This window comes from Aotus nancymaae, unplaced genomic scaffold (assembly GCF_030222135.1).
Source record: "Aotus nancymaae isolate 86718 unplaced genomic scaffold, 86718_ANA_hifiasm-v0.15.2.pri h1tg000040l, whole genome shotgun sequence".
Taxonomy (NCBI): domain Eukaryota; kingdom Metazoa; phylum Chordata; class Mammalia; order Primates; family Aotidae; genus Aotus; species Aotus nancymaae.
The window spans coordinates 77,853,670-77,876,249 of record NW_026988454.1 but is presented as its reverse complement, the minus strand read 5'-3'; the positions used below and the strand labels follow the sequence as shown (position 1 = coordinate 77,876,249).

Here is a 22,580-nt window from a genome sequence, read left to right as displayed (position 1 = left end):
CTAATCACTAAATCTAATTTTTTGTTTGTTTTTGGTCTTTCAAATTCATCTTCTCTTTTTTTAATATATTATAACACTTTTTTTCATCATCTCTTCTCTGTCCTTTGCTTTATCATGTTTTTGGCCCACACTCAACAATGTCTTGACTGTACACACATCTGATTGCTTTTCTTACCTGCTCAAATATTTCATTGAATCCCCCAAATACAAAAGATAATGTCCAAACTTTTAGAATGATCTGGCTTCTGCCTACTGTTTACATTTCATTATAACAACCTTCTTTACAGTCTAAGGTCAAACTAACAAGCTATCTACAATCTTCAAATCACCCCGTGTTGCTTGAAGTCTCCACTGCCTTTACATATTCTAGTCTGCCTGGAAATACCTACCTACCAAGCCTGTCTGATAAATTCCTATTTATCCTTCAAAAGTCAGCTCCCATGTAAATATTCTCTAATGTTTCCTTCTCCACACTGAAGTGGAGATCTCCATCATTATCATTTCTACAGTGCTATCTTTTTAAATCTTGTTTTCTATTAGACTAGGAACAACTAAGACACTGTCTATGTCTAAGCCACCTCGTATCCTAAGCACCTAGCACAAAGCTTGACATACACATGCCTCAAATATATTTGTTCAGTTATATACTTAAAATGGATTGACAAGAATTCTATCACTTAGTATCTATCATACTAGATTATACCAAGGAAAAAACAATTCGAAGACTGTTTTTAAATAAGCCAATATCATTAGCATAATGTTTACAGTAAAATTTAAGTTATCTTAAAACTCAGATCTACCATCTATAGTCACTTGTATTTTTCATTAAGCAATTAAAAAGGTGACCATTAGGAAATACAGAACAAATACATACAAATTTTAAAAACACAGACTTCGGTTTCAGCTATAACATGTAAGAGAGCTAGCAAGTCATCATCCCCACCCTAAAACAAGAAAAAAAGCTAAACAAACCAAAAATAAATGACTTTTCTAAGACTCATCAGAGAATTCACACCACAGGGCAAACTGTCACCATAAAATCTGGAGACACAGGAGAAAAGAAAGAATCATAGCCAAGCACAGCACAGATAAGCATATCTTGAATAAAAGCGTCTGAAGTCCTAAAATGGTGAGAACACTTACATGACAAATTACTGGAGATGAGTATGGATTCCTTGATAGTAGAAAGCTCCTGGTGATCTAGTCTTAGGGCAACCTTAACACTTTGATGGGTATTTCCAGGCTTTTGACAAGGTTCTCACATTAAAGATCCAAGAAAAATCCCCTCATATATAAGAGAGTGGGAGAAGAAAAGTAACTACAGTCATGAGCCTCATAATAATATTTAGAACAATGACATATAGTATACCAAAGGTGGGCCCATAAGATTACAATGAAGCAGAAAAATTCCTATCATCTAGTGACATCATCACACTTTTGTGGTAATGTTGGTGTAAACAAACCTACTGTGTCTCCAGTTGTATAAAAGTACAGCATATATAATTATGTACAGTACATAACACTTGATAGTAATAAAAATGTTACTAGCTTATGTATTTACCATAGTGTATTTTTATTGTTATTTTAGAGTGTATTCATTCTACTTATTTAACAACAAGAACAAAAAGTTAACTTACAGATAAACTCAGGCAGATCCTTCAGGAGGTATTCTAGAATATGGCATTGTTATCATAGATGACAGTTCCATGCATGTTACTGGCCCTGGAGACCTCCAAGCCAGACAAGATGTGCAAGTGAAAAACAGTGAAACTGATTATCCTGACCCTATAAAGCCTAAACTAATATGTGTGTTTGTGTCTTATGTGGAGTCCTGATAAGCAAGCAACAACAAGGAAGGGGCCCCAGGTAGGAAAGAACAACGAACAACTCTTCTGACAGATGGCTAATCACAAACAACCTGAGAACTCAACGACCAGTGTAGCTCCCTCAGCACGGACCCTATAAAACTTCCCTCCAGGCCCTGCCTCTTTGCAGACATGCCCTTCTCTGCTGTGCTGCCCACTGCAACTTTGCAATGTTATTTTCATACCGCCTCTGATAAATCTGCCTTTCTTTACCTACAACTGTCTTGATAAATTCCTTTACCACTTCTGTCACCGGTCCCAGATAGTCATTACCTGAAACATCTTAGTTTTTAATGACAACAACAACAAAATTTTAAAATTTAAAATTTTGAAAATATAAAAAAGCTTATATTGTCTCTATTTGCAGACGACATGATTGTATATTTAGAAGACCCCATCATCTCAGCCAAAAATCTCCTGAAACTGATAAGCAACTTCAGCAAAGTCTCAGGATACAAAATCAATGTGCAAAAATCACAAGCATTCCTATACACCAGTAACAGACTTAAAGAGAGCCAAATCAAGAACGAACTGCCATTCACAATTGCTACAAAGAGAATAAAATACCTAGGAATACAACTAACAAGGAACATAAAGGACCTCTTCAAGGAGAACTACAAACCACGGCTCAAGGAAATAAGAGAGGACACAAACATGGAGAAACATTCCATGTTCATGGTTAGGAAGAATCAATATCATGAAAATGGCCATACTGCACAAAGTAATTTACAGATTCAATGCTATCCCCATCAAGCTACCAATGACCTTCTTCGAAGAACTGGAAAAAAACACCTTAAACTTCATATGGAACCAAAAGAGAGCCCACGTAGCCAAGTTAATTCTAAGCAAAAAGAACAAAGCTGGAGGCATCACGCTACGTGACTTCAAAAGATACTACAAGGCTACAGTAATCAAAACAGCATGGTACTGGTACCAAAACAGAGATACAGACCAATGGAACAGAAGAGAGGCCTCGGAGGCAACACCACACATCTACAACCATCTGATCTTTGACAAACCTGACAAAAACAAGCAATGGGGAAAGGATTCCCTGTTTAATAAATGGTGTTGAGAAAACTGGCTAGCCATGTGCAGAAAGCAGAAATTGGACCCCTTCCTGACACCTTTCACTAAAATTAACTCCAGAAGGATTAAAGACTTAAACATAAGACCCTAACACCATAAAAACCCTAGAAGAAAACCTAGTCAAAACCATTCAGGACATAGGTATAGGCAAGGACTTCCATGAAACACCAAAAGCATTGGCAACAAAAGCCAAAATAGACAAATGGGACCTAATCAAACTCCACAGCTTCTGCACGGCAAAAGAAACAGTCATTAGAGTGAATTGGCAACCAACAGAATGGGAAAAAATTTTTGCAGTCTACCCATCTGACAAAAGGGCTTATATCCAAAATCTACAAAGAACTAAAACAGATATACAAGAAAAAAACAAACAAGCCCATTCAAAAGTGGGCAAAGGATATAAACAGACACTTTACAAAAGAAGATACACATGAGGCCAACAAACATATGAAAAAATGCTCATCATCACTGGTCATTAGAGAAATGCAAATAAAAACTACATTGAGATACCATCTCATGACAGTTAGAATGGCGATCATTAAAAAATCTGGAGACAACAGATGCTGGAGAGGATGTGGAGAAACAGAAACACTTTTACACTGTTGGTGGAAGTGTAAATTAGTTCAACCATTGTGGAAGACAGTGTGGCCATTCCTCAAGGACCTAGAAATAGAAATTCCATTTGATCCAGCAATTCCATTACTGGGTATATATCCAAAGGATTATAAGTCGTTCTACTATAAGGACATATGCACACAAATGTTCATTGCAGCACAGTTTACAATAGCAAAGACCTGGAACCAACCCAAATGCCCACTGATGATAGACTGGACAGGGAAAATGTGGCACATATACACCATGGAATACTATGCAGTCACAAAAAGCAATGGGTTCATGTCCTTTGTAGGGACATGGATGAATCTGGAAACCATCTTTCTCAGCAAACTGACACAAGAACAGAAAATCAAACACTGCATATCCTCACTCATAGGTGGGTGTTGAACAATGAGAACACATAGACACAGGGAGGGGAGCATCACACACTGGGGTCTGTCGGGGGGAAATAGGGGAGGGACAGCGGGGGGTGGGGAGTTGGGGAGAGATAGCATGGGGAGAAATACCAGATATAGGTGATGGGGAGGAAGGCAGCAAATCACACTGCCGTGTGTATACCTATGCAACAATCTTGCATGTTCTTCACATGTACCCCAAAACCTAAAATGCAAAAAAAAAAAATTTTTTTTGAAAATATTAAAAAGCTTATAGAATAAGCATATCAAGAAAGAAAATATTTGTATAGTTGTACAACGTGTTTTTTGTTTTGTTTTGTTTTTTTGTTTTGAGATGGACTCTCACTCTGTTGCCCATGCTAGAGTGCAATGCTGCCATCCGGGCTCACTGCAACCTTCACCTCGCAGGTTCAAGTGATTCTCCTGCCTCAGCCTCCCGAGTAGCCGGGATTATAGGCACGTGCCACCATGCCTGGTTAATTTTCGTATTTTTAGTAGGGACGGGGTTTCACTATGATGACCAGGCTGGTCTTGAACTCCTGACCTCAGGTGATCTGCCCACCTCAGCCTCCCAAAGTGATGAGATTACAGGCATGAGCCATCAAGCCCAGCTGTGTTTGGGTTTTAACCTAACTCTTTTTACAAAATAGTCAAAAGGTTAAAGAAAAAAATCCTAAAAGTTTGTAAAGTGAAAGAGTTATAGTAAGCTAAGGTTAATTTATTATTAAAGAAAATGTTTAAATAAATTTAGTGTAACTGAAGTGTGCAGTGTTTATAAACTCTACAGGAGTGTGCAGTAATGTCACAGGCCTTCACACTAACTCTCGGCTCACTCACTTACCCAGAGCAACTTCCAGTCCTGCAAGTTCCATTTATGGTAGGTGCCAGATACAGGTGTACCATTTAAAAAAATCCTTTGTACCTTATTTTTACTGTACCTTTTCTTGTTTAGATATCTTATAATATGTAAATACCATTGTCTTAGAATTGCCTACAATATTTAGTATAGTAATATACTGTACAGGTTTGTAGCCTAGAAGCAATCGGCTATGCCATACAGCCTAGGTGTGTAGTAGGTTATATAATCTAAGACAGTGATTCCCAACCTTTTCGGCACCAGGCACTGGTTTCATGGAAGACAATTTTTCCGCAGAGAGGAGAAGGGGGAGATGGTTTTGGGACGAAACTGTTCCACTTCAGATCATCAGGAATTAGATTCTCATAAGGAGCACATGACCTAGATCACTCCCAAGTGCAGTTCATAATAGGGTTCAGGCTCTTTTGAGAATCTAATGCTGCTGCTGCTCTGACAGGAGGCAGGGATCAGGTGGTAATGCTCACCTCCTGCTGTGCAGCCCGGTTCCTAACAGGCCATGGACTGGTACCGGTCTGCGGCCTGGAAAGTGGGGATCACTGATCTAAAACACTCTATGCTATTCACACAAGGAGAAATCTCCTAAGGACATCCCACCAGCATGACCATATTTAGAAATGTGCCTAGATCATTCAACATAACAAAGGCCTGCCCTGAAGGGAAACTAACATAACAATGGCTTATCTGATCTGAGGGAAGGGAAAGTAACCACCTCCAGGCCCATCTAGCCTTCAGTCTCACCTAAGGGGCCAAAAAAACCAACCAAACAAAAGACCAAGAAACACTAAGGTCACAACCCAGGAAAGCAAACATCCTAAAAGACTGATATTTTGTCCTAAGATTGTAGAACACTTCCCTTCCCCTCCCAGAAACCTTACAACCACACCAAAAGGCCTCCAAAAGAATTAAAATAGATTACAAATGAAAGAGCTATAACACACAAACTCTAAGAAAAACTTCTTAGGGAACCCAAAAACAACAAAGGAAAGAACAAAAACCCCCAAAAACATAAAAACAAGGAGAAAACAAAAAACAAAAAGCTGATGGCATCTATATGTGCAGCAAAACAGTAGACACAGCTCAAAAGTCTTAGCTAGATTAAAATAAACCTCAAACTAAAGGCCTATCTACCTCACTTCCTATTATCCAATATATTATATATCATGTCCAGCATTCAACAAAACAAAACTTGATGTATGCTAACAGGCAGGAAAAACTGCAGTCTCAAGAGACAAAGCAAACACCTGAACCAGACTCAGATATAACACAGACTATGGAATAAGATAGTGATTTTAAAATAACAGCAATTAATAAGTTAACAACTCTAATGGATAGACAGTACAAATGGGTAATGTCAGTAGAGAGATGGAAACTCTAAGAATGAATGAAAAGAAAATATTGAATCATAAAAAATAAACAAACTGGACTTCAGAGAAAAATTTTATGACATATTCTTCAAAAGATACTATCAACAGAGCAAAAGGCAACCTAAAGATGGAAAAAAAATTGCAAATCATATAGCCAATAAAGGATTAACATCGAGAATACAGCTGACCCTTGAACAAGGTTAGGGGCACTGACCTCCCATGCAGTTGCAAATCCTTGTATAACTTTTGATTCCCAAAAACTTAACTACTAATAGCCTATTGTTGACCAGAAGCCTTACCAATAACATAGTCAATTAACACATATTTTGTATATGTATTATATACTATATTCTTACAATAAAGTAAGCTAAAGGAAAGAAAATGTTATGAAAATCATAAGGAAGACAACACATATATATTTACTGTTCACTAACTGGAAGTGAGTCATCATAAAGGTCTTCCTCATCATCATCTTCACGTCGAGTAGGCTGAGGAGGTGGAAGAAGAGCAGGGTGGGGGGGTTGGTCTTGCTATCTCAGGGGTGTCAGAGGCAGAAGAAAATCCAAGTTAAAGTAGACTCACACAGTTCGAACTTGTGTTGCTCAAGGATCAGTTGTATAGAGACATTTGAAACTCAATAACAACAACAACAAAACCTGATCCAAAAAAACGGACAAAGGATGTGAATAAACATTTCTCCAAAAAAGATATGCAAATTGCCAAGAAGCACATGAAAAGTGTTCAGAATCACTAATCATTACGGAAATGCAAATCCAAATTACAATGAGATCCCACTTTACACCCATTAGGATGGCTATTATCAAAGGAATAGAAAACAATGTTGGCAAAGATATGGAGAATTAGAACCCTTTGGCACTACTGCTGGGAATGTACAATGGTACAGCCACTGTAAAAAAAAGTATGGCAGTTCCTTAAAAAATTAAAAATAGAACTGGCTTATGATCCAGATTCCACTTCTAGGTATTTACCCAAATGAACTGAAAACTATGTCTTAAAGACATATTTGTAAATTCATGTTCATAATAGCATTATTCACAATAGCTAAAATATGGAAGCAGCCTGAGTGTCCACTGACAAATGTACATATAATGAAATACTATTCAGCCTTAAAAAGGAAGGAAATTCTGACATAAATTATATCATGAACAAACCTTGAGGACATTATACTAAATGAATTACAAAAAGACAAAATAATATGTGATTCCACTTACATAAGGTTCGTAGAATAGTCAAAATCATAGATGGCAAGTAGAAAGCCAGGGGCTAGGGGAGGAGGTAATGGGAAGTCAATGTTTAATAGGCAGAGTTTCCATTTCATAGGATAAAAAAAGTTCTAGAGATGGATGGTTGTGATGGTTGCATAATATTATGCATGTATTTACTACTACTGGATTGTACACTTAAAAATGATTAAGATAAAACATTTTATGGTTTTTATATTTTACCACACTAACAATATAATGAAGAAAGAAAGAAAATAAAGTAAGTCAAATTCACTGCAAGAGAAATGAAGAATGCCTTTAATAGGCTTATCAGTAGGTTGAAAATAGCTGAAGAAATAATCTGTGAGCTTCAGTACAGGTCAACAGAAATTTCCCAAACTTGACCGGATGCAGTGGCTCACACCTGTAATCTCAGCACTTTGGGAGGCCAAGCTGGGTGAATGGCTTGAGCTCAGGAGTTTGAGACCAGCCTGGGCAACATGGCAAAACCCCATCTCTACAAAAAATACAAAAATCAGCCAGGTGTGGTGGTGCATGCCTGTAGTCACAGCTACTAGGGAGGCTGAGGTGGAAGGATTGCTTGAGTCCAGGAGGTTGAGACAGCAGTGAACCCAGCTTGAGCCACTGCAATCCAGCCTGAGCAACAGAGAGAGACCCTGTGTTCACCTCCAACCCCTGCCAAGAAAAAAAAAATGTCCAAATGCAAAGAGGAAAAAAAAAGAATAGAATATCCAAGAACCATGAGATAATTTTAAAAGGTTTAAAAACATGTAACTGGAATATCAAAAGGAAAAGAAAAACAACTGAAGCAGAAGAAATATAAGTAATGTAAGGCCGGTTGCCTCGCCGGGAGCCGAATGGACATGCCCTTCTCTCTCCGCGCCTGAAAACTACGTCACCATTCTGAGCGCACTACTCAGCATTTGCCCTCTCCATGCAGGCTCCCCATACCCATTTCTGCATTCCAATCTCAGCCCTGCACCCGCCAAAATTTTGAAAAAGCCCACCAAAAACCTGCCCTATGGCAGCTTGCCCCGTATGTCCTCGACCAGCCCTTGCCAGTGCCCAGTCCTTTCATAACCAATGAAACTACCTCTGCTTTGTTCACCTCGTCCATGCCCAGTCACTTCATAACCAATGAAACTACCTCCTCTGTTTCCCTGCAGCCGATCAGCTACCTCCACTCCCTATAAAACCCCACGCCCCAAGAAGAGAAACGCGACTTCTTTAGCCCCTTTCCAAGACCATAGAACCTTGCCTGGGAGCTGAATAAATTGGCTTTTAATTTCCTTACTCTGGTCTCTGTTTCCTCCTTTAACTCGATGAGAAATCTTACAAGTAATATTGACAAGAATTATCTAAAATTAATAAAAAATATCAAACTACAGATCCAGGAAGCTAAGAAAAAAAAAAAGCAGGATAAAAACAAAAAAATCTACACATAGGCACATTATATTTAAACTACAGATAATCAAAGACAGAGAAAATCTTAAAGGAAACCAGAGGAAAAACTCATCTTACCTACAGAGGGTAAGAGTATATAAAAAGAATCATATCAGACTTCTTGGCACAAATCATGAAACAAGAAGAGAGTGTCCTAAAAATATAAAGTGTTGAGAGAAAAAAAAAAACAACTTTCAATTCTTTCTCCAGCAAAATTAACCTTCAAAAGGACAAAAATTTTCTCAGACAAAAACTAAAGAAATTCCTTACCAGAAGACCTGTCCTGAAAAAAGTATTAAAACAAAGTTCTTAACAGGGTGGAGTGGGGAAGATACAGGTCAGAAACTCAAATATACATAATGAAACAGAGTGTTAAAGAAAAAATATATGAAGGTAATATAAAATCTTTTACTTTTCTTATTCTTAATCAGAAATTAATAACTGTCTATTCAAAGTAATAACACTGATAATGTATGGGGCAAATACAGCATATAGTTCAATGAAATAAATAGCAGTAATGTTATAAGGGACGAAAGGGAGGAACTGAGCTACTCTGTTATAAGGCACAAGCACTACCCACAAGCACTGTAGTGTTATTAGGAAGCAGATACAGATTAGCTGTAAATATATACTGCAAACCCCAGGCCAACCACTTAAAAAAAAACTGAAGATAAGTATACTTTATATGTTAAGAGAAGGGAGAAAATGAAATAATATAAAATGTTCAATTCCAACCAGAGATGTCAGAAAAAGAAAAGAACAAGTATAACAAATAAAAGACAGACACGAACATATTTGAATATTAATCCAATGATACGAAAATTCACTTCAACTGCCAAGGACCTAAATACATTGATTAAAAAACAGAGACTGTCAGAGAAGATTTTTTTTAAAAGACCCTACTAATATTTTCTACAAGAAACCCATTTTAAACATAAAGATGAACTTAGCGAAAAGAGATTGAGAAATATGTACCAAGTTAATACCAATCAAAAGAAGGTTGGAGTACAAATGGTTCCTGACTTAGGATAGTTGAACTGACAATTTTTCAATTTTATGGTGACGTAAAAGCCATATGCATTCAGCAGAAAATATACTTCAAGTACCTATACAACCGTTCTATGTTTTACTTTCACTACAGCATTCAATAAATTACATGAAATATTCAACACATTATAAAACAGGCTTTGTGTTAGACTATTTTGACCATAGGCTAATGTAAGTGTTCTGAATACATTTAAGGCAGGGTAGGCTAAACTGTGGTGGTAAGGTAGGTTATGTGTATTAAATGCATTTTTGACTTAACAATATTTTCAACTTATAGTAAGTCTATTGGGAAGTAACCCCACCATAAGCCAAGGAGCGTCTGTATTTATTAATTTCAAAGGAAGCAGATTTCAGAATCAGCAATAACCAGGGATAAAGTGAAGTATTATATGATGATAAAGGGGTCAATTCTCCAAGAAAATATAATAATCCTTAACATGCACGTGCCTAAAAACAGAACATCAAAATATATGAGACAAAAACTAATGTAATTAAAAGAGAAGCAAATCCACTATTATGTAGTTAGAAACTTCAACATCCCCTTTTTAGTAATGATAAATGTAACACGCAGAAAAATCAGTAAAAATGTTGTTGAATTGATAAGCAACAGCAATCAACTGAATTTAGCTGATCTTTATAGAATACTTCATCCAACAATAGCAGAATAAATATTTTTCTCAAACTCACATGGAACATTCTAAAAGAGACACATTCTGAGCCATGAAATACATCATAACAAATTTAATGTTTTTTCAGATGATAATGTTCAATGTTTTTTCAGATGATAATTCAACTAGAAATCAGTAACGGAAAGATGCTGGAAAATCCCAAAATATTTGGCGATTAAACAACTTACTTCAGAATAATATGAGTGTTAAAAAAAAAAAAAAGGAGTCAAGAGAAATTTTTAAATATTTTGAACTAAATCAAAATGAAAATACAAACTTACCAAAATTTGTGGGATGCAGTGAAAGTAGTGATTTCAGGGAAATTTACAGCAATGAAGGCATTTATTTGAAATGATTTAAAACCAGTAACCAGTTTCTGTTTTTGAAAATTCTAGAGAATGAGCAATTAACCCTAAAGCACTCAGAAAAAAAGAATAAAAATTAGAGCAGAAATCAATGAACTTGAAATCAGGAAATCAACAGACAATATCAATAAATCCAAAGCCTTGCTTATTGGAAAAGATATTTTTTAACTGATAAGTCTCTAGCCAGACTAATCAAGAAGAAAAAAAAGAGAAGATATACATTTACCAATACCATAAGTGAAAGAAGGGACATCACTATTAATCACATGGATATTAAAAGGATAATAAAAGAACACTAAGAACACTCTATGCTCACAAATTTGATAATTTAGATAAACCGGATCAATTATTTGAAAGGCACAAGCTACCAAAAGCGATGGAAGGAGAAACAGATAATCTAACTATAGTTATTTTAAAAATTGAATATACAATTATTAACCTTTCCAAAAACGAAGCACTAGGCCCAGATGTTTTCTCACTGGGTGCATTACACAAACATTTAAAGAAGAAATGACATCGATTTTCTATCTGTTTCCGAAAATAGAAGCAGAGAGAACACTTCCTAACTCATTCTATGAGAACATTACATTAATAACAAAATCAGATAAACATATGATAAAGCAAAACTACGGATGAGTGTCTCTCAAGAACATTGTCATAAACTGAATGCGTGCAATGTAGAACTTGCAGCTGATGAAACCGGGTATTAATTCAGGAGAATGATACCTAACTCCTTCAATACTTGGTTTCAGTATCTCCACCACTTAAGAGGAAATACAAAGTATTAAAGGAGAAGCTTGGTTACTCCTTATGGCTTATAGTAAAATGCTAGATAAAGAGAAATAAAGCCATTGTTAGGCAAAAAAGAACCAGAACTTAAAGATGCAGCAAATTCTCAGTCTGTTCATATTTCAAAAGATGAGAGTTTTCTGAGGAGAATACCAAGGTTGTGGATGTACTATCACTCAATAAAGAGACTATGAAATTATCTGAGCAGAAACACTGCCACTGTGAACTGTAAAGGCCTGAATGAAGGAAGGCAGACCATGGATTCTACAGGATGGAACCATACAACATCAGGCTGTGAACATGCATTATCCTTCAAGAAAAAGTAACAACACCAAATGTGATTTAGAGATCATCAGAGAGCTGCCATTCTCACCAAAGTCTCAAAGGGCAAGAATGATTTCTTCATGATTTCAACAAGGTATTACTACCCAGGGGCCTTGGGGACAAATCACCCCATAGAGACTTGGAGGCAGGAGTCTATGGAGGTGGGGCTGTCATCCCAGTGGATCCAGAAGGCAAAGCCAGTTGTTCTGAAAGGCAGAGCATGAAATAAAAAAGATTAAGATCTAACAGAATTTCCTCGATAGGTTTTGGACTTGTTTGGGACATATCACCCCTTTCTTCCTTCTGATTTCTCCCTCTTAGACAAGATCGGGCACATTCAGTATGGTATAGCCATAGACTGATTTCTCTTTCTTAGAATGGGAATGTTTATCCTGTGCCTGTCCCATTACCATATTTTAGAAGTACTTCCTAGTTTTTCAACTTCACAGCTAAAATGAATTTTGTCTCAGGATGAATCATACCTTGAGTCTTACCCCTTTCCACTTTAGAGGGTATTTAGATGAGACTTTGAACTTTAGAGTTGATGCTTTAATGAATTAAGACTGAGGATAGGCTGGGCGCAGTGGCTCACGCCTGTAATCCCAGCACTTTGGGAGGCTGAGGCGGGTGGATCACGAGGTCAAGAGATCGAGACCATCCTGGTCAACATGGTGAAACCCTGTCTCTACTAAAAATACAAAAAATTAGCTGGGCATGGTGGCGCATGCCTGTAATCCCAGCTACTCAGGAGGCTGAGGCAGGAGAATTGCCTGAACCCAGGAGGCGTAGGTTGCAGTGAGCCGAGATCGCGCCATTGCACTCCAGCCTGGGTAACAAGAGCGAAACTCCGTCTCAAAAAAATAAATAAAAAAAAATAAAAAAGACTGAGGATAAAATGAATGTATTTTTCATGTGGGAAGGATATACACTGGGGGAAAGGAGGGAGGGCTAAATGTTTGTCCCCTCTCCCCAAATGCATATGTTGAAGCCCAAACTGCCATTGTTATATTTGAAAATACGGCCTCTTAGGAAGTAATTAAGGGTAAATGAGGTCACAAGGGTGGGGTCCTGATACAATAGTAAGAAGACAATATCTGCAACTCAAGGAAAGAACCCTTGCCCAACACCAACCCTGCTGTAATCTTGGAATTTCAGTCTCTAGAACTATGAGAAAATCGATTTCTGCTGTTTAAGGCACCCAGTCTATAATATTTTGTTATGGCAACTCAAGGAGACTAACAAACATAAATGCAAATATCCTCAACAAATTATTACCAACGCCAAATTCAATGATGTATAAAAAGAACTGTACAGTACCCTAAAAAGGGGAGAGTGTAACTTTTCAGTGTTTAAGTGTAGGCTTCACATAGTGACTTTCTTTCAACGAGTACAGTATGAAAAGGGAGGAAGAAATGGGTTCTCTTTAAAATGGAAATAACTCACAAACCCTACTTTAGCCAGGTGATCAAGATTAACATCAAAAATCATAAATTCATGTTGATAATATATACTTTTGATACAGTGTGATAAAAATGACACTTCACCTGTGATCTTCCCCTAAACCCATAAGCCAATCTGATTATGAGAAAAACAACAGACAAATTCTAAATGAGGGTCATCCAATAATACATTTGAGCAGTGCTTCTTGAAGCTGGCAATTTCATTAAAAACACAGTAAGTATAAGAAAATGTTACAGCCAAGAGTACCGTAAAGGAGATATGACAACCAAATGTAATGTGGTATTCTAGATGGGATCCTGGAAAAGAAAAAGGACATCAAGTAAAAACTAAGAAAATCTAAATAAACTATGGACCTTAGTTAATAATAACATATCAAATCTGGCAAACATGGTGAAACCTCATCTCTATCAAAAAATACAAAAATTAGCTGGGCATGGTGGGCACATGCCTGTAGTCCTAGCTACTCGGGAAGCTGAGGTATTAGAATGTCTTGAACTTGAAAGGCGGAGGTTGCACTGAGCCAAGATTGCACTACTGTACTCCAGGCTGGGTGACAGAGTGAGAACCTGTCTCAAAATATAAATAAAATAATAACATATCAATATTGGTTCATTAATTGTAATAAATGTGGCAGGTTAACAATAGGGCAAACCAATTGGGGGGGGCGGCTAAGAGGTATATATGAGAACACTCTCTGTTCTATTAATATCTACTCAATTTTTCCGTAAATTTAAAACTGTTCTGGAAACTACAGTCTAAACTAAAACTAAACTAATAAAACACACACACACATCCCTTCCAAACAGGAAGAAATAATGCATTCACATAAAAGAAATTTTAAAATAAATGATCTATAATTATTAAATAAAAATTCTTAATGTAAAATAATCCTTATGTCTTAAAATTATTCCTTACTTTGGAAAACTGAGACCAATTTATATTATATGTTATTAATGTATGTAATGGAACTACATAAAGAAGATAGAAAAACTTTCTCTAATTTTCATTGTAGCCAACATAAATCATTAAAAAGCTTGATTAAATGAGATAATGTATATAAACTGCATACAAGGGAAATCAAGCACATTAGAAGCATTAAACACATAAATGACACTACCGTATTTTTAACAAGCTGGTAAAATAAAAAGCGAAGCAAATTTATGGAACCAAAAACTTTTCTAAGAAGCTTATTAAATTAGAGGATTCTTCATGTTGGGTCAATACCCAACAATTCACAGCTGAAACACTTCCAGCTGGATTTGAGGTAAGCAAGGAAATGAAGAACAAAGGGAGAAGGCAAAACTAAGAGAAAACAGCTTTCCTGTAACAGTAAAGACATTCAAAAGTATCATTAAATAAATACAAAAACACAGAAAAACACCACTGGAATAAGAAAGTAGAAAAATTTTAAGTAAGCTTATGTTTATGTATGAAAACAAGAAAGTGATTAGAGAGCTTTTGCTTTTAGGAACTCTTTTCTAACATGTGACAAAGGCAGGCTCAAAAATTATCTCATCACATGTAGAACATATTGAAAAGAGTTTAAAATGTTAAAAATGTTTATAATTCTGTCAGTTCAAATTTCACACTTTGGAATTAGGATATATTTCCCCCATGTAACTAGTGTGTAAAAAAAAGTTTTTTAAATTTATATATATATATATACACATACACACACACATTTGTATGTTCTAACACATGCTCTATTTATCTAAACTAAGATTGTTAAATTTTATTATACCAAGCAAATAGAACATTTGAATTGTTATATGAAGCTCCTATCCTTTAGACATAACTTATGGAATAGCAGAATTTTTTTAAACAATACCATTGAGCCACTGAGCTCTTCCCTGGTTGTTGCACGTCTAAAGGCCAAGCAGCCCCGTAGCCAGGATGCCGCGTGGAAGCCAAAGCCGCACCTCCCTCATGGCCCCTCCGGCCAGTCGGGCCCCTCAGATGAGAGCTGCGCCCAGGCCAGCACCAGTCGCTCAGCCACCAGCAGCGGCACCCACTTCTGCAGTTGGCTCTCCTGCTGCTGCGCCCCGGCAGCCAGGTCTGCTGTCCCAGATGGCAACCACTGCAGCTGGCGTGGCTGTGGGCTCTGCTGTGAGGCACACACTGGGCCACGCCATTACTGGGGGCTTCAGTGGAGGAAGTGATCCTGAGCCTTCGAGGCCTGACATCACTTACCAGGAGCCTCAGGGAACCCAGCCGGCACAGCAGCAGCAGCCTTGCTTCTATGAGATCAAACAGCTCTTGGAGTGTGCCCAGAACCAGGGTGACATCAAGCTCTGTGAGGGTTTCAGTGAGGTGCTAAAACAGTGCCGACTTGCAAATGGATTGGCCTAATCAAGAAGTTCAAACTGGAGAAATGGAAAACCAGCTCTCATAACCAAGTTAACTTAATATAAAAATTTAATTAATAGTGAAGGTATAAAGTGTAGCCATCAGTTAAACCTCTCCTGTCATTCCTAGCTTCCTCGCTTCAGAATTGAAATGGAAGGGGATGTTCCTACTCTAAAATTTGGAGCTGGTCAAATGTTTGTGTGGCCTCCTTAAAGTAGCTGTTTTTTATTCTTTGTGAGTTAATTGGAATAAAGTGATTTTCTTCCAAAAAAAAAAAAAAAATACCATTAAATAATACATAAAATATGTCCACAAATTAATACCATCTTAGAGGAATCAATAAAATTCATTCATCAGTTATCTACCATTCTGCTGACACCAAAGATATCATCCTTCTCTTCTTCTAGGGAACCAATTTTTTTCCTAAAATCACAATGTTTCTTTTTCAGAAGCAGGAAGAGAAAATTTTAAGAGAAGTAAAGGAATTCTGTGAAACAAGTAGGAAAGAATGCTTGGGAGAAAGTAAGAGGGCTACTCTAGAGTTTACACCTGCTCAGAAATGAAACAGCAAAATTAAAAGCAATCAAAAAATAAAAAGAGGGTCAGGCATGGTGGCTCATGCCTGTACTCTCAGCACTTTGGGAGGCTGAGGCAGGAGAACTGCATGAGCCCAGGAATTTAGAGACCAGAATGGACAACACAGTGAGACTTCATCTCTACAAAAAATTAAAAAATTAGGCAAGCATAGAGGCACCCATCTGTGGTCCCAGCTACTTGAGAGGCTGAGATAAGAGGATCACTTGAGCTTCAGAGGTCAAGGTTGCAGATCACTGCACTTCAGCCTGGGTAACGGACACCCTGCCTCCACCCCCTCCCCCTCCAACAAAAAAAAAAAAAGAGAGAGAGAAGAAAAGGAAAAGAAAAAGAAAAAGATACAGCCATAAAAAGGAATGAGATCATGTCCTTTACAAGATCATGGGTGAAGCTGGAAGCCATCATCCTCAGTAAACTAACACAGGAACAGAAAACCAAACACTGCATGTTCTCACTCATAAATGGAAGGTGAACAATGAGAACACATGGACACAGGGAGGGGAACATCACACACCTGGGCCTGTTGGGGGGTGGGGCATGAGGGGAGGGAACTTAGAGGATGGGTCAATAGGTGCTGCAAACCACCATGGCACATATACCTATGTAACAAACCTGCACATTCTGCACATGTACCCCAGAACTTAAAGTAAAAAAAACAAAAAACGAAATGAAATGAAATGAATTTTTAGTAGTAGCCATTCTAACTGGTATGAGATGCTGGTAAGACTGCAGAGAAACAGGAACACTTGTACACTGTTGATAAGAACATAAATTAGTCTGGCCACTATGGAAAATAGTTTGGAGATTTCTCAAAGAACTTAAAACAGAATTACCATTTAACCCAGCAATCCCATTACTGGGTATATATCCAAAGAAAGTAAATTGTTTTACCAAAAAGACACACGCATTCACTTGTTCATCATGGCACAATTCATGATAGCAATGACCTGGAATTAACATAGGTCCCAATCAACTGTGGATTAAAGAAAATATAGCCACAAAAAAAGAAGGAAATCACGTCCTTTGCAGCAACATGGATACTGCTGAAGGCCATTATTCTAAATGCGAGAACAGAAAACTAAATAGCATGTGTTCTCACTTATAAGTGGGAGCTAAACTTATGGACATAAACATGGTTACAATAGACAATGGAGGACTCAAGGGGAGAGGGAGAAAGAGGGGAAGGGTTGAAAAACTGTTAAGTACTATGTTCAGTAGCTGGGTGACAACATCAATCATACCTCAAACCTCAGCATCACACAATTATCCCCCATGTAACAAACCTGCACAAATACCTCCTGAATGTAAAATAAAAGTTAAAATTATTTTCAAAAATTTAAATTTAAATTTAAAATAAATGAAATGAAAAACTGCTCACCGCCCCCCTCCTCTCCATATAACGAAGCTGAAACATGATGTGGCATCACAATCCAACATCCAGCAATGAAGTCTTCAAAAGCATATTTTCAAGATATTTAACAATGAGTAATTAGATACAAAAAACTATTAATAGTGGTCATATGTGGGTAATGAATAGGGGGCAGACTTTTCCTTTTCATGGCTCTGAACTTTTATTTTATTCTTTGATCTCCTCATAAATATCTATTAGGTTTATAATTGAAAATAACCCCAAATGAATAATCATCGATCAGTACAATGACCTGATCTTTGAGTTGCTAATAGTAGAATCATGTATTCTTTTCATAAGGATCTAGATCATAAAAATAACCTATATCTAAAACATTACAAGGAAAAGCTGAAACAATTGTACATACTTTATCAATTGATGTTAAAATACATTTATTAAATGCATTTTATTTTACAGCATGATGACTACAAAAACAAGCGGTCCTGAATTCTATGAGCATGTGGTATAACGTGAAAACGCTGATTCAGGAAAATAAATAGGACATATACACAGCAAAACCAAAACGAACAATACTTTTAACATGTATTGGATAAAGGTAAAAAGTTGAGCATTTACCTTCCAAAAAGGAGGGAAGGTCAATAGACCAAAGAGAGAAATCACAGACAACTGAGAATAAATGGCTTTAAAACTCTGTTTAAAAGCTAATCAGTTCTGTTCAAATATATTTAAAATATGCAATGGAAAAGCATTTCTATAAAGAATGTTTTATTTAAAAGACCTAAAACAGCTAGCTCATATCATATCTCTTTCAAAAATTATTTGAAGTTTACACATACAGTGGCACGACTAGTTAACATATCATGATAGCTTTTTAGAACATCATTGCCATCAATAATCTGTTCTTCTTTCATCTTTCCCTTTTGTAATCTCCAAGGAAAAGTTTTAAACGCAGTGTGGGAAGGAAAGACCTGTTAGAAGTTATCGAGGGAGACATCAGCGAGTCACAGCATGCTTTGACTGTGTAAAGAGTGCTGTGGCTAAGTGACCCAGATCTACTGACAAGGCTTGGAAGAGTTAGTCCTAGGTAGGAGAGAAAATTTACCAGTAAGCACTAGATGAATTCCAAGATTAGATTACATTACAATAGCTAACTCCTGAAGTTTTGCAGCATTCTCTTAAAGTGCAGAGGTGATTTTAAAAACTTTTCAAAGGATGCTCATCAGTAGCAATTAGAAAGAAATTTTCTAGTATTATAGTTCTGAAGAAAAATAGAATGTTACTCCTATCATTATATTTACATGCAAGGCAAATGCATAGGTAGCTTGCTAAGTCACCGTTTAAGACATCACCTTTCATTTGGAAAAAAGATATGGATTACAGAAGCAATGTCTAAGAAGAAATCGGCATTATAGGGCTAGCGCTTCAATTTCCAAATACGTGAAGATATGCTATATTTCCCAAAGCTAGATCTGAAATAGTAACATAAGAAGTAAACATTAATCACTTTGTATTAAAAATGCACAAAAGGGCAGTGAAGGCTCTTCAATCAAATAAAATACTGTACTGTTCGTGGAGCAGTTTGAAAACCATGACTATGACAGAAAAGGAGTAAGTTTTGGAGTATAACAAGGATTTGTTTGAATATTAATTCCTATACTTAAGACCTATGTGATTTTAGACAAGTTCCTGAAAAAAGAAGTTTACTTATTTTTTCTCCAATTTTTTTTATCATGGTAAAATATACAGAACAAAATGTAGCATCTTAACCATTTTTAAGTGGTATTAAATACATTCATAATGTCATATAACCTTCACCACCCTCATCTCCATAACTTCCTTTTGGGTTTTATAGAACTGAAAGTTTACACCTATGAACAATGACTTCCCATTCCTTACTCCCTCCAGCCCCTGGTGACCACCACTCTGCTTCCTGTCTCTAAGCATCTCATACAAATGGAATCACACAGTACTTGTCTTTTTGTATATGGCTTATTTCATTTTGCATAATATCCTGAAGGTTCATTCGCAATGTAGCATATGTCAGAATTTCCTTCCTTTTTAAGGTTGAATAATATTCTAGTGTATGTATATACCACATTTTGCTTAACCATTCATCTACAGACACTATATTACTTCCACATTTTTAGCTATTGTGAATAATGCTGCTATAAACATGGGGGTACAAATCTCTTTGAGACCCCGTTTTCAGAAGCAGAAATGTGGGATCATATGGTAATTCTATTTTTAATTTTTGAGGAATCACCATACTGTTTTCCACAGCAGCCATGCCTTGAGTTCACTTATTTTTATAGCAACATCTACTTTAAAGGCTTAGTGTGATGAATCGAAATGATAAATATAACGGCTTAGTATAAAACCTAAAAACACTTTGTTGGTACTCTTCTCCCTCCCCCAACCAAAGAACTAAAAATACCATATTTAAGCTGCATTTGAATTTATATTTGCATTTGCCACTATACATTAAATTTCATTATCGAATAAACTTTCATGAGTTCATCATTTCCAAACCAAATGAGTTTACACAAGGAAATAAAACAGCTTTGTCAACAACTGGTAATCATTCTAAAATAGTTGGTAAGAATAGGATTGTTCTTATTACTCCCTTTATAAATACAGAAGCCAATAGAGGAAGAGAAAACTAATCGTTTATATTGGCTCTTTTCCTCTAGAAAACCTAATTTCTGTTATTAAATATAAATAGTTTTTTATGCTATGATGTGATGCTGAATAAGACAAAGAATTTCAATGCATTGTTATTATAACATATACTAAACAAGATGAATAATTTAGGAGAAAGAAGCTTAAAATCCCAGGATTATAATCATCTGCTATCATGACAACTAAAATGAGATAAATCTCAAGTATTTGAGAAGTTAACAAAACAGCTTTAACTTTCTTTACTAATATGATGCCTGATATAAATAACAAGCTAAGGAAATTCATCAAATTGTGAATATTTTTGGTTATAAATAAAACCAACTTATGTTTCTAAGTGCATATAGTTCTCATCAGTTTGGAGGTTAAAACAAAGTATTTTCCTGGAAATAAAAAATTCCATCAGGAACACTACAGTGATAATTTTTGCAGGCAGGATCTACTAGTAGAAGCTATAACTGGCAGGAGAAAGTCTGAGGAGAAATGGAGTATTTGCATAGATTCTCCAAGAACCTATTAATTAGAAAAAAGAAAGCAGCAACTTTACAGAAGAGAAAGAAACCCTGGATATACCACCTTAACAGTGATGAAGGTTAACATTACCAGTAATAAGGCATATCTGTATCATCTACTTTGATATGACACACTGAAAACAGCACAACATTTCTGTGGTATTCTTGCAAAACGTGTATAACCCCAATCTAATTATGAGAAAATACCAGACAAAACTAAATCGAAGTATTGGGAATCAAGTTCGAGGATTCCCTAGAAGGACTCAAAGGACTCAAATGTTGTACTCACAGTTACAAGTTATTACAACAAAAGGATGCAGAGAAAATCAGCAAAGGGAAAAGACACATGGGTGATACATATTACACTGATGATGAAATGACAACATTTTAGATATGCTGGGTTAAATAAAATATGTTACTGGAATTAATTTCATCTGTTTATGCATTTTATTATGGTTACTAGAAAAATTTAATTACATATGTGACTCACATCTTTCTATAGAACAGTGCTGATCTAGATACATTAGAAGTTACAAAATGGTGATAGTCTATTATTCCTAATTCTGTAGATGGCTGGAAAACTTTCATAAAGAGAAACTTACCCTTACCATTTGGCTATCTGAAGTATATTTTATATTAAAAAATAAAATAAAGCAGAAGAGGCCAGGCGCAGTGGCTCATGCCTGTAATCCCAGCACTTTGGGAGGCCAAGGCAGGCAGATCATGAGGTCAAGAGATTGAGACCATCCGGGCCAACATGGTAAAACCCTGTCTCTACTAAAAATACAGAAATTAGCTGGGTGTGGTGGCATTTGCCTATAGTCCCAGCTACTGGTGAAGGTGAGATAGGAGAAACGCTTGAACCCAGGAGGTGGAGGTTTCAGTGAGCCGAGATCGAGCCACTGAACTCCAGCCTGGTGAAAGAACAAGACTGAGTTTCAAAAATAAATAAATAAATAAATAAAATAAAAAGCAGAAGGGAAAAAAAGGCTTCTTTCCCTTTATCGGCTTTCAAAATAATAACTCGGTCCCCTTATATATATCGAATATAACTGTACCGGTTACCTACTTTAATTGTGGCAGTTATCAATTTATTGCCTCTTATTTCCAAAGCTACCCCTCTTGCCCTGCTTTGTGATACAGGATCAGGACCCTGTAACCCTACTCCTTTGCCAGGTATAAATGTCGCGCTTTGTGAGTACAGAGTAGTGAAGGGACAATACAAGGGCACAGCCTAAGTTCTGGTTTGGATTTTTTTCCTATGATACAGTTGTCAGCTAAATACTGTGTGGGAAACCTGGTGGCACTCACCCTCAAGGCCCTACCAGACCAGCTCTAGTTTATTGGTATTATCTGGCAAATTTCCCTACCACCAAAGAGTGGCTTCTAGCAGACCAGCTCTGATTTTTCAACGTTTTCCAGCATAACCAACTGGCTGCTTCCTGTGGTCCAACTGTATCCTGCTGCTAACCTCTCACCCAGTTTTCAGATTAAGTCAGTCCCAACACCCAAAGGTCCTGATACAAGGGGAAGCCAAGTC

General features: G+C 36.7%; 2 protein-coding genes across 4 annotated transcripts in view; one reads left to right on the top strand and one right to left on the bottom strand.

Moving 5' to 3' along the window:
- The window catches only part of RNGTT (RNA guanylyltransferase and 5'-phosphatase), a 350,432-nt gene that overhangs the window by 97,929 nt on the left and 229,923 nt on the right, over window positions 1–22,580 (bottom strand). The window lies entirely within an intron of this gene.
- On the top strand, window positions 15,437–15,899 carry LOC105711465 (coiled-coil-helix-coiled-coil-helix domain-containing protein 2-like). Its single transcript, XM_064360413.1, has one exon. It carries the CDS (start codon window positions 15,437–15,439, stop codon window positions 15,890–15,892), a length of 456 nt encoding a protein of 151 aa, XP_064216483.1. The 3' UTR covers window positions 15,893–15,899.